General features: G+C 40.3%; 1 protein-coding gene across 1 annotated transcript; it reads left to right on the top strand.

Moving 5' to 3' along the window:
- The first annotated feature begins 1,701 nt into the window (after positions 1–1,701).
- On the top strand, positions 1,702–12,318 carry PDILT (protein disulfide isomerase like, testis expressed). Its single transcript, XM_008503129.2, is given in 13 exon segments — positions 1,702–1,726; positions 2,016–2,124; positions 2,126–2,227; positions 5,129–5,255; positions 7,400–7,537; positions 8,262–8,331; positions 8,334–8,371; positions 9,303–9,428; positions 10,320–10,392; positions 10,395–10,510; positions 11,029–11,042; positions 11,044–11,138; positions 12,140–12,318. Coding segments are annotated over 13 exon segments (1,212 nt in total).
- Positions 12,319–13,591: the final 1,273 nt, after the last annotated feature.

Raw genomic sequence — 13,591 nt, 5'->3', positions numbered from 1 at the left:
TTAAAATTACTACCTATGTGTACATACAGTTCATAAAAAGGGGTACTTCTAGGAAGCAGGGAAGGAGTGACTGATTTTAAACCAATTATATAGAACAGATCAGCTCACTCATAAAGCCAACATCCAAAGCTTATTCACTCTTGTGCTAAGAATTGGTTTCAGCATAGAGTAGGCTCCTCACCACAGGAGGTGAATGCAAGTAATTCAAAAGCACAGAGAACAGGTATTTCTTACAACTAAGTTTCATACAGAAACCTAGTGCAGTGTGGAACTGGAATTCCTAAGCAGTGGAATGTGGATGGCTCATTCCTGTAGGCTTTATCAGAAATCTCAGACTTTTAGGAGTTATTCTTACAAGAAGAGTCACTTAAATTATTTGCAAAATATGGGTATAAAACTGAGCAAGACAGTGGAAACACCTCTGGACAGATACAAGAGTCATTAAAAGATGTCTGCCTGCTGCAGAAACTAAAGAAAATTATCTGTAGTGAAACTGCAAAAGCAACCTACACAGAAGATGAGAAGTTGGACTGCTCAAACTGGTTTCTGACCAGACCAGAAACTAACAGCAAGGAAATCAGTGTTTAGCATGATATCACACATATTCACAGTGCTTGTAGGAATCATTGCTTTGGGCTACAAAATGAAACTGGAGGCCATCAGCAATTAAAGGAGGAAGAACTCAATGTTTTCACATGTGGTCGCTTCAAAAATCCTCTAGGGTCATTAGGCACATTTATGTATCAGGGAAAATTTTCCCTGTCCTAATTTCAATAGGTTTTAGTTCAGCAAGCTGCACTACAAAAAAAAAAAAATAAAAAAAAATAGCACTTTACTCAGGTTATTGATGTGCTTAAGAGAGTCTCTCAAAGAACAGGATTTCTGGTTCTTTCCCCATATTCATTTGGTGTGACTTTGGGGAAAACACACTCTTAGTCTCTAAGATAGAGATGATGACATGTGATGATACCCACCTTGTTCTTGATCCTTTTGCAGTCACACAGCTCTTGTTCTCCAGAAAAGCAGGAGTAGTTTATCACAAAATGTTTTACACTGCCTGGAACAAGACTGCTAACACCCTGAGCTGTAAAAGTCAGTATTTTTGATGGTCTGATTAAAAATCTGTATTGCCTTTCACTTCATCAGGCTTTGCTTTCATTGAACATGTGGTTTCACATTAACCTGGTTTGCTGGTTGTGCAGGGAAAACAAAACTGACAGAATCTCTGTTGCTGACATATGAGAAGAAGAATATAAAAATCCATTTAAAACCTCAAATATGTGGCAATCATCCCACACTCAACATCTTTTCTTTGGGGACTAAGAGCATGTATAATATTTACTCCACAAGACCTTTAGAGGGAGGCATTCTTACAGCAGTTGCTAAAATAAGGGAACCTTTAATCTTCAGGGAAAGTGCTCAAAAATGCAATGCTGTTCTTCAGTCTGGGGCCTTCTCCTCACACAGACAAAATGCCAATACTGGCTGAGCAAAGTGCCTACAGAAATGGTGCTACAGCCTGACCCTTGCAAAAGATATAAAGAGGTGACTGCAGCTCAGTTGTTATAAAAAAGAAAAGAGTAGAAATTCAAGAGGACACCACGGGGGTCAAACTCTGTTGCCCTTCTTCCCTCCCTATATGTTATCTGGAAAAGCAGCTTTTGCATTACAAACATTGGTCTCAGTGAAATTCTTATAAAAATGGTACCTTTATCTGAGTCCAAATGTGAGTAAGAGCTAACTCTACCCTTGGCCTCCCTTTAAGTCACCCAACAAAATCTGTCAGTCAAATTACTCAATAAATCCACATCATTTCTTCCCAGCAGAAAACTACTGCAATCCTACTAGTGTTTCACTGTGACTGGTCCCTGTGGAGTGGTGAACAATCAGCATCAACACAAAGAAGTAGAAGATAATTTGACATTTGTTTCTGTCAGAAAAGACCTTATTCAACAGCCCACCTACTACTTAACACAACCTGTGTAACCCATTCTGGTTTGGTTGACCCTTTCCAGATATTTCTTCACCTCAATCATCTCAGAATTTGTCTGAAGAGTTTGCTGAGGCTGCACAACAGCTAAAAAATGAAGCTCCAAAAATCCAATTTGGTAAAATCGATGTCACACCAACATGATTTGAGAAAAGAATTTAATATCCCAGAGTTTCCTACTGTGAAATTTTTTGTGGATGGCAGCAGGGAAGATTCCATAGACTGCAAAGGCAAACTGTCTTATGCACTGATAAGATAACAGTATGTAATGACAGGAGGTACCAATCTATTATGCTGCTGAGAAGGAAAATATAGATGCTCAGAAAAAGAATGTGAAAGGTAGCAAACTGGTTTTGTCCATGGCTTTAAACCTAGAATTACCTCTGTAACAATACAAGAACTTGGATTTTAATTCAGGTCTATAACTGAACTGTATCTTTAGTTCACACACAGCCAAATTAATTGCTGGCGTTAGTTCCAATGAGTACAGAAAATCACCTCACCAAGACTACTTACTCCTATTTACTACAATAAACATAAAAAAATAAGTTGTGCTAAACAAGGATTTGGTCCCAAACCTGCTCCATTTGCACTTGTAGCTTACTGCAGTTTCCATGGGTAGCATCCCTACACAAGAGGGCTGGAGCAATGCTCTGGGCATGCAACCAGAAATAGTGAATTCACTAAGTTGACTGAGTACACAGCTGCATTCCCTAAACCAAGGAAAGAATTTTGCAAATCAGCCATCAGAGGGAGCTCATACATGGCTCAGAAAAAACGTGGAATAATTTTAAATCTTTGATGGAAAGTTACTAAGCAAAGACAACAAATTGGAATAGGATTGACCTGAGCAATCCTTAGAAATCCAGGCCTTTTTGGAATTTTTCTTTCACTGAACGTATACAGGAAATACATTTATTCTTTTGCCTAAAATGATGAAATTTTACAGAATTAAAAGAAATTGCACAACTTGGCCAAGCATCTGTTAGTGTACTGTAAGCAGATAGAGTTGAGACACAAGTTTAAAACAACTAAACACAAAAAAAAAAGTCCTAAAAGTTTTCCTCCTGGTCCTGTACACAAACGCATGCTCTGACTTCTTCACATGCTGAGCCCTCTGTGGCTGCTGCTGCTGCAAGCTGAGCTGTATTTTTAGTAACTTGCTCTTCCTCACTATTGAATTTCTTACCAAGTTCCCATCACCCAGACTTGTGCAAACAGCAGCTTCTGCACAAATACCACTGAAAGCGTGATTTGCTATACTGAGCTTTTATTAGAGGTGCTGATACAGGAGAGTGAAAGCACCTACCCCCAGGGCTCTGCTTAAACCCTAGCACTGACCAAAAAAAAAAAGCTCTTTTAAATGGGTAACCACAGTTGACAGCTCTGCTTGTGAGAGCTGGTGAACATGAGTATCCCAGCACAACAGTGACACAGCCACCCTTCAGCTGAGAGCTGCTATTCAAGAGACACTTAGCAGGAAGACATTAAACAACTGGCTCCTGCTTTGTGACTTGTACAACACAGGATCAGCTGTTCAGAGCACATGTACCACCAATAATGACTTAAATGACATTTTTCTGGCTGGTAAATTCTCATGTACAACAAGTAGTGAAATCTCACTGGTCACGTATGACTTTTTAACCACTGAGAACTGTCAACTGAAAACATGCAGCAACCACACAATGACTTCTCATACAGAACTTGGTATACTTCAAAAGAAACTGCAGACCTCACTTAAATCAAGAAATTAACTTAAATATTTTAAGGAAGAGGGAATTTGACTGGTTGTCCAATAAAGAGAGAATGAAAACCAAATCCTAGCCTTTATAAAACCAGAATTTACAACTCCAAGGCCAGTAGAAACAAGCTACATAACCTGTTTAAAGCAACCCAATAGAAAGATTAACCACATGAAAAATATGCTGAGGAGTTCTGTCACTGGTACAAACTGCAAGAGCTCAACTCTGCATTTAGACAGACACTACATGGCCACTAGATACTGCTCTGTGCTTCCATCTGCAGCCTATGCACTCCAGAGCAGATACCTGCCTTCTTCACCTAAAAAAAAATAAAAAATATTAAACTAGTTGTAGTGCAGCCTGCTGAAAAATGACTTGATGGCAGTAAAATGGTCTGACTCAATTTCTATCCTGTCATATTGCTAAAATGCACAGTACCAGGACTTGCATCTTTGATAATCCACTTGTTCTGTACATCCTGACTCCAGCACTTCACAGCATACAGACTTTTTCTTTGTCATATTCAATTTTCATTAACCCTTTGCTCTGCTCTTGCTCTGATCCAACAAGGATGTCTTAATCACAGAAATCAAGGGGCAGCTTGATTTAAAGCTCAGAACTTCACCTCCTTAGTCTCCAATTCCTTTGAAAACATGACATCTTGAAAATGTATTTTTAAAGGAGGTTCAAGATTCCTAAAACTCCTGAAAGACTGAAGAGAATTTACCAAACAAACAGCCTGTAATCTCAGTAAACTGGTAGCAGTAATTTGGAACACCAAAGATGGAACAATCCAGAATTAAAGGACAACTTTACCACTTCAGCTTTGTTTCTTATGTCTGAACTGAAGAGTGAAGCTGCAGCACCACAGAGGAATTTAAACATATCTTTGTGCCTATCAGATCCCTTCTGCAGCAGCAAAGGAACAATTTTGACACCTAATTTAATTGAAGAGACAGTTCAATAAAATCTGCAATTGGTTTGAAGCCATTTTGGATTAAACCTCAGGTCAATAGCTCTTTATAGCTTACTGTGATTTTGGGATACATGAAACCTTGCCAAACAGGTTTTCCACTTGTCTGAATTTCCTCATCTCTATTCTCCATTTGTGATTAAGCAGCTAATTGGACATACAGGAACTTGCAAAGGTCTCAGAAAATACAATACTGATTCATCATTGATCTTCTGGAGTCAGCAACAGTTTAAATGGTGGCTAGGACCTGAGGTCAAATTTGGATGCTCCAAGCCTTTGAATCAGCTTGGACCTCAGTCCTAAGGAGTCCATTTGTATTCAGCATCCTTTGGCACCTTCACTGCCTCTATCTTGATTGCAAAGAAATTCCTGATATTTATTTTGATGGTTATTTTAACTATCTTTTCCTTCTACAGAAATCAGATAGACCTCAGCCTTTATTACAGGGGTGAAAAGAAGAACAGGACCTAGCACTCTTTTAATCAACTCTACTGATCAGGCTGAAGCCACCATACATGCTGGCGATTTGACAGTGATTGGCTTTTTTAAGGTAATTCACTGGAAAACTCAAAAGGCCAGTTTCTGTTCCCATTTTGGGATCTACTTACTGCTGCTGCCACCAAATCCCACTCACCCAAAAGACCCAGAAGTCACTTGAAAACCCCAGGCCCCATTTTTCCCTGCATTATTTTTTCTTTAAATGTAATTGTTTCTATTTACATTTTCACACTTCAAGATAAGCAGTTCAGGCAAAGATAACATCTCACACCACAGCACTCTTCTTAAATAGGTACCCAAGCACAGAGACCCAACACTCAGAGAGCAGCTCCTGAGAGCATGATGGTCAAAGCAGACTTTCCTGTATCCTCACTGAAAGGGATTCTGCCAAACCATCCTAAATTTGGTGGCTGGTGGGAAGAGGGCAGAACTATGACCTACCTATCATTACTTAACTCCATCCTTTTCTCCAGCGAGGATTAACCTGTTGCTGGTGTTATGGTGTGGGTTACACTGCCACTGGGGTTTCCAAATGCAAAAAGTTGTAATCCCATCCAGAGCTGAAACTGACCTAAAGCTCCAGGGTTACCTGATCATTGCATTTCTATTCAAACACAGTGTAAAATCATGGACATGAAGAGTTGCAGATTGTTCTGGTGAAGGAATGTTCCCTTCCTGCTTAAGTTCATAAAAAAGAGCAGTAAATGATGTCTAATATATGAGAGTGCCTTTGTGGTTTTTTTCTTTTTGTCCTGCAATTTGATGATTTAAACAACTTCAGTGAAACTCAGAGAGTCTGCACAGCTCCATGACCATCAGTCTAACTGTGGTTCTTCACTCTTGTCAGCTAAGAAATCTGCATGGACAGGCAGTCATAAAATATTACACTATAAAGGATACAACTCATGTAATTCTTTTCTCAAGCAAATTCCTACCGCTTTCCAGAGCTAAATACAGCTCTTAGGATTTGGGGCTGAATGATACAGAACAATAGCCAAACAGTGCAAAATAAATTTCAGCTGTCAAGGCATGACAGTCAGAAGTCAGTAAAATAGCAATAGTTTTTTCCTGCTTTTTCACTTTGTCCTTGAAATCTTTAATATCTGAAACATTCACTCAAGGATTTTCTCTGACTAGAGGGAGTTTAATTCTGGTTTCTCTGTATTCAGTTAAAAAACAGTGTCTGGATTCATACCTGAAGTGATAAGGTATACCCCATAGTACAGAGCTGCTGAGCACATATAAATATGACAACCCAAAAGTTATCAGAGTGCCCAGAATTTTGCTTTGCAGCAATCTGCTTGCAGCCATTGATGAAGGAATGGGCCAGAATGAGGAGCCCTTGCTATCACAAGGATGCTGGAGAGCTCCCTGAACCATGCTGAGAGCAGATACTGCCTGCAGATGTGTTTGACAGGACTCCATGATGTCACTTGGGGGCTGAAATGACAATAGATGAGCATGAGCTGGGGCATGCCAGCAATTTAATGGGTGGATGCCAACAAAATAGTGCCCAAGTAAATAAAGAGCTGTATTTGACCTTCTATTAGTCACAGATTGCTCACAATTGTGAGTGCCAGGATGTGCTGGGAGGTCTCAGCATATAAATTACTATTCATCAAGCATGAAATAATTGTCTGATTAAATCCAATCTGGAAGAGCTGTTGCTTTTCATCATGCTTACTTACTGTTAGTTTATGGGAGGACAGCACAGTGACTATTTGACAGCTGTAGGAGTCAAGGTCCCTACTTTGAAGAGCACTCAGTCACAGCACCAAACACATCAGTCAGGTTCTCTTACAGGCAGAGAGCCCTCCTCTCTAACTCATCACATCCTGCTGGCTCTGCAGATGAGCTGCAGGAGGGGACCAGCTGCTGGCATGGTCCTTCCACATCTGCACAAGTGTTTGCAGAGCATGGAACTGTCAGGGGAGTGCAGGGCACCATCCACATTGACCCAGCCCAGCTGACACTAATTGGGAAGGTGAATGCACACCTGGTGTCACAGCACTCCTAGGATCCCCCCCTGTTATGAAAACCTCCCCTTGCAGGTCATCATGGCAAGCTATACCCATTTCACAATTACACTCTCTACCTCACAAGCCTTTTGGGGCTTGCCTCACCTGCAGCTCTCACTCCTACACATCCCAGCAGGATGTAGGACACAACTTTAATATGCACTCTTTCTGGGACTAGGAACTTCACAATGATAGTATGGAAGTTTTCTGTGAGACAGCAAGAGATGTGTCAGAGATACCTTTTGGGATGACAGCCAGCAGGGACATCTGTGCTAACTACAGCATCCAAAAGAACACTCTTGTTGTGTTTCAGAAGGTAGGAATGCAACCCTAGCAGGTAAGGTGCAGTGAGTGCTGGGGCAGCTCTGGGCTACAGAAAAAAAGCAGCTTGACAATTTGTCAGGTTAAATAATTTCCTAGTTGACACTCAAACAGCTTAACACAAAAAATGTTGCACTTACAGACAAAAGAAGCAAGCAGAAGGCAAATAGCAAGTTTGGAAAACTGGTATTTTTCATCTGGCTGCCTACATTCAGACTCCTAATTTATAGCTAAAGATCTAGATGAAATGGCTGTATTTTTCAACCCACGTTCTAATCAACACATCCTGCCAGGTTCAGTGAGTTTCACTGAACATTCACCTCTTCCTTTCTGTTGCTTTTGGTCAGGAATCTTGTTTTTCTTCTAAGCCAAAACAACAAGAACAAAACTACACAGAAGCAGCACCAACATTTAAGCTAAAGTAGTCAGAAAAAGGATGTCCTGAGTGAATGTATGTCACAGATGATACGTACAGATATAGAAAAGATCTTTCATTATATTAAGACTACTGAGCAAATTAAAACTGTCATTCATACCTTGAGTTTTATCTATGATCTTGCTCTGCAATCTATGACATTTATTTTACAGGTTGTAGAATTTCAGTTATGGAGGATCATAAAATAAAAATGTTGAGAACAACATTTTAGAGTAAAAATAGTCTTCTTTGGTCCTATAGCTGATAAGGCAAACAACCTCACAAACTTCACTGTTTGCCCAAGGGAAAACCTGTGCATAACGAAGTGCTTGAAGGTGGCAGACAGAAAAAACTGGATCTAACAAGGCTAATCAAAAGTTTTCCTTGGATATGGTCACTGAATAGAACCTTGAGGTATGTGTATTTCACTGTATTAATAAAAACCACAGATGACAGGAAAGACAAGAATCCATGAGATCCAAGAGACCTACAGCTATTCTCCACCTTAGTGTTTGAGAATTTGTTTGGTCCTGACCTAAACTAGAAACAGCAGCAGAACTCAGCAGGTATCTCTTGGTCTAAGCCATGCCAAAGGATGCTTCCCTCCAGCAAACCTGTGAACTTGTCTCAGGATGCAAACACCTCCCTCCTGTGCAGCCAACACAAAGGACCTGGGCTCCTGCAGCAAATGAGCTGGGGAGAGAGGTTGGAAAGTGAGTCTGTATCCTGGCTCCAAGCCTTCCATTCCTGTGCAGTAACCTGGGACAAGACAAGGAAGAAAGAAACCATCAGTAACTGTTGGTAGTGCAGATAGAAAGGGACAGACATAGAAGTTCCTGCTTCCCTGGGGGACAGCCCATTGCCTCCTGTCATGGGGTGGCATGAGAAAAAGGGCAGCCCTGTGCAGGGAAGGGGACATAAGCTGTTGACACCACCCAGAAGAGAAGGAAGTACCCCAACCAGCCTAACTCCTGCAGCTGCTGCAGTTGGGCCTCTTTGGGAAACACTGCCTTCTCCTTTCAGAATATCTTTACCATTGATTCTTCAGTCTGTGTTATTCAGAACATCAGACTAGAAGATTGTAACAGCCCCTTCTGACTGTAAAAAATGTATGAATAATGATGAGGTTTTTCCTGGAACAGAGAAAACACTTGGCAGCTGCTGATTCTTCTCACTATCTTCTTTAAAACAATGAAAAAAAATCCAAGTTATGGAAATAACTGAGAGCTGAGTCTTAAAAGTAAAATTTGCAGTAGCAGAATTGAATGATACTGACACTCTGAGCTTCTGATTCATTGTTTTGCTTACAAAGAGTGGAACAGATGTTGAGTCTTTTGTTTCCCAGACATCTGTGGAGATTTTTGATGTCCCTGTTGAAAATCACATCCTGCTGCTCACCCCAAGGAACTCAGAGACATTCAGTGTGATTTATGAAAACTGCAAATCTGCAGCAGAGGAATTCAGAGGAAAGGTTTGGAATGCTGAATCCTGCTTTGCAAATTTGCAAAAGATAAATGGAAAACCACTTGCCAGGGCTACTTGTGAAAGTACCTGTGGCAGCACATGGCTGCCAGTCCACTTTCTAAGTCTACCAAACTGTTTAAAAGCAGTTTCAGTAACTGCTTTTGACTCTGTTGAGGACAGATGCAGGAAAAATAAACTTAACTTGAAAATAATTCTTTACAATGCAAAGATTGCACAAACCAACACTAATTCTACCTGCTCCCCACAAACCTGTATCTGATTTTACAAATACAACTTTTTGGGAGTAACTTCAAACCAAATACAGCTTTAGCAAGGTTCTGGCAACTTCTGCTACCACTAGGATATACATGAGGATCTCGGGGTATTGTGTGAACCAAGAGCAGGGATCAGCTACAAACCTGTGAAATATTACATGGCATCTGCCTAGCCTTGCTTCCAGCACATGTGTTTGCAGTAAACAAACAGTCATACACAGAAATATTTCATTTCTCCATGGAGCTACTCCTGCTCCAAGTACATAAGACACTGCAGCATAGCAAGTCATCTTGTAATAAAATATCACACATTAGTATTGGTGAAGACATAGCAATTACAGGTGTTTCAGCTCTTTTGTCCCCTTAAGATTTATTAGGCAGAGCAATGAGAGCTTTGAGGGGTAATTTAGAATACAAGTGATAGCAAAAACTCCATTCCTTTTGGCTGCTTTAGCATTTATTAAGAACTGGAATCAAAGTATGGTAAACTTCACAGAGCTACTGGTTGTTGGATTGAGACCAAACCATGGTTCTACATAAATCTTTACATTTCAGGTTAGATCTGAAACGGCTAAACCAAAACTGGAAGCCTCAACCAGATGAGTAACTCTCTCCTTTACCAGATAACGTTTGTCTTGGTGGACACGAATGAAACAAGGAATGGATGAGGTTTTGAGTATTTTCACATCAGGGATATTCTGCTGTGAGAATCCTAAATCTGACAAGTGATGCAAAGTACAAAATGCCTGCAGATGAGGTGACTGGGGAGAACCTGAAAGAATTTTGCCATAATTACCTGAATGGAAAAGCAAAGGTTTGTCCATTACTAATGAGATGCTGCTTTACTACACCAGCTAAAACACTAACAAATTTGCATGTGCCTTTTTGATTCCGAACAGTGTGGCAATTTATTCTTTTGTCAATTTACTCTCACTCTGATACATTTATTTACAGTTGTAGACAGAGTATTCCTCTGTATTTACCACCTGAGATGGACTACAAAGTTCTTAAGTCCTCTCATGTGCAAACAGGGTAAATAATTGATGGTGCACTGTGAGAGTTTATTTCAGCTGATGCACTTCAGTTGTTTAAAAACTCCCTAGGTCTCAATCTTTCCAATACTATAGTGGAGATGTTTCACTCCCTCAACTGGGAAAGATGCAAGCAATGGTTGCAATGGATTTTGAGGCTAGGATGTGGATGTGAAAAACAACATAGCAATAGTGTCCATTAGGTAAAGAACCATCCCATCAGTCCCACAAGAACATGAGGTGGAGTCCAGCTTCTCAAAGCTCCCAGCACTTTCACAGCAGTGTTTCTGTTTCTGCTTAGGTACATCTCTCTTCCAGAGGACTGGGACAAGGTGCCTGTCAAAGTGCTTGTTGGGAAGAATTTCAACAGGATTGTCTTCAATAATACCATGACTGTGTTTGTTATGTTTTGTAAGTTGTACTCAGATTTTAAGTTGCTTTGACATGATCAGTTGGAAATGAAAACCAAAAGCTTATGCTTAGATACCAAACTGATCACTGAGCTTTACAGAAGCTGAGTGTAATGAATTCTTTTGTCTGATAAAAGCACTGAAGAAAAATTTGTGTAATATCTATGGAAACACTGTGAGACCTGTGCTGACTTAGGGTTGCACTGAACAGCACTGGATCCTTTAAGCAAATACTTGTCAAGACTGTATTAAATCTCAGTGTCAAAAGAACATCATGTTGTACCATGGAACATTATGGTGTGCTGCATGGTGTGAGTCAGGCTGTCTTCCCAGGGCAGAGAGAAAATTAAGTGAGGTTGTGTGGTTATAATGCTCTAGGATGAAATCCCAGAGAGGAGCTGTGGTTAGCAAACCATAATTCCTTTTTTCTTCTTCTGTCTGCAAAGGAAGTGCCTTCCAGCTTGACTCTTCCCAGCAGCCTATCCCTGTACCAGCCACCCAGGATTAGTTTATGCCTTAATTACTTTAGTAGAGCAAACAGGAAGCATTAACATGGACAACTAGCTGTATTTCACAAAACCTTAAAGGTAATACATCCCTGCAATCCTCCTTGTTGGCTGCAGCCATTTCAATCATGGAAATGATGTTTACATTTCAGTATGATGAACAAACTCATCAAAGAAGGAACTGAATCTAGTCCTCTGGTAATGAAAGGCTGATAAATGGGATGTAGAGTATTCAGGGAAGTTCCTCGGAAATTTTAATTCCATTTAATCTGAGTCTGAGCACTGTTCTCAGACCTAAAGGATAGCAGCCATGTTGTATGCTAGTTAAGGGGATACTGGGCTCCCAGCCTTTTTGCTAACCTACTAACCTTCAAGGGCTAAATGGATCCCAGTTTGCACCAGCATATTCTTTCCTGCCAGACTGAAGATTGTAGATTCTGCCAGTAAAAGATTGTACCCTTCTACTCTTTTTTTTTTTTTTTTTTTTAATTTGCAGATGTCCCTTGGTCCAACAACTGCAGAAAACTCCTGCCAGTTTGGGATAAGCTAGGAGAGCAGTATGAAAGCCATAAAGGCATAATCATTGCAAAGGTAGATGTCACAGCAAATGACATCCTGCCTGTTGGATGGGATTGTTTTCTGTTCTTCAGACTCTTCCCTGCTGGACCAGATTAGCAGGTGAGAAGCTGTCAGCAGAGGATGTGGAGACAGCTGCACACCAAGGGGGGCTGTGTGTGTGTCTGTGCATTTGCAAAAATGTGCTGCAAGAAAGGAGAGAAGGTTTGAGGAACAAAGCTTTGGTCCTTAACTACTCAGTATAGGATAAACTGCTGTCAAGAGCTTGAATCAGAGGAGAAGCCCCTTCTGGTGCTTTCTGTGTGGAGGCTGTGGCAAGAGCACAGCTACAATTCACTGACTTGGACTTACAAGTCACTACAGCCTCACGTTCTGCTGTTCAACACCCTTCACTCTGCCTGATGGGTTTTAGCAAGTTTCAGCTCAGAATCAGTTTACAAATACCTCCTCATCACTGCAGTGCCTTCTACTTCAATCCATGACAAGAAGTGCACTGTCAGAGAACTACCCCATGGCACAGTTGTTTCTGGAGCAGGCATGACTACAGCCTCTAAAATGCTGGTAAGACTCTTCAGCAGCAGTTATATTCTCTACATTTTCACAGCTCCCAAAATGTTTGTCTCTAGACTTATGCCAGTAATTTTACTTCATTCCAGTATCACAGCCTTAATTGGGAATAAATATCTGTTGTCAAGACCAATGATCTTTACAATATGCTGCCTAATGCATCAGCTGTGTTACACAATAACCAGAAAATGCTGTTGAAGGAGAAGGCAAAGAAAAATATTAGTTATATTCCTCCAGCTGCACAGATATTTTCTTTTTAATTAGATTATCTCTGAAGAAAAAGAATAATTCTAAGATACGGTTATCATCAAGACATTACTAAGCTTTTCATTTTTCTTCTTAGGTCTTAACTTAAATAAAATTCTAAAACATTTGCCCATGTCCTTGTTTAATCTTTTAGAGAGAGATTTTCCTCTTGGATGTGCATGCATAGCTTCTAATGAACTAAAGTGTAGTCCTGCATACTCACACAGTGTTTAGTCTTTATGCAAAAAAGCAGAAACCCATTAAATGCTCGTAATAAATGCCAGTTTGTAAAAAAAAAAAAAAAAATGAGAAGAAAAGAAAAAGAACTTGACTTAACTATCAAGGGACTGCTTCATACTCACAAATACCCTGTAATTAAAGAGTATTTGAAATCTCAAGCTCTTCTTTATGCACCATGTTTTTACACTACTTCCCTCAACTTCAGAGACTGTAATTTGTACTTGACCCAAGTGTTCTGGCCCTATGGCACTATCTGCACAGATGGCCATGGACATCTTTACACACTGCAATCAGAAATGATCCAAGACACCAAAACTGT

Source organism: Calypte anna, chromosome 14 (assembly GCF_003957555.1).
Source record: "Calypte anna isolate BGI_N300 chromosome 14, bCalAnn1_v1.p, whole genome shotgun sequence".
Classification (NCBI taxonomy): domain Eukaryota; kingdom Metazoa; phylum Chordata; class Aves; order Apodiformes; family Trochilidae; genus Calypte; species Calypte anna.
Note: the sequence above shows the minus strand (reverse complement) of the source record. Positions and strands in the feature narration are given on the sequence as shown.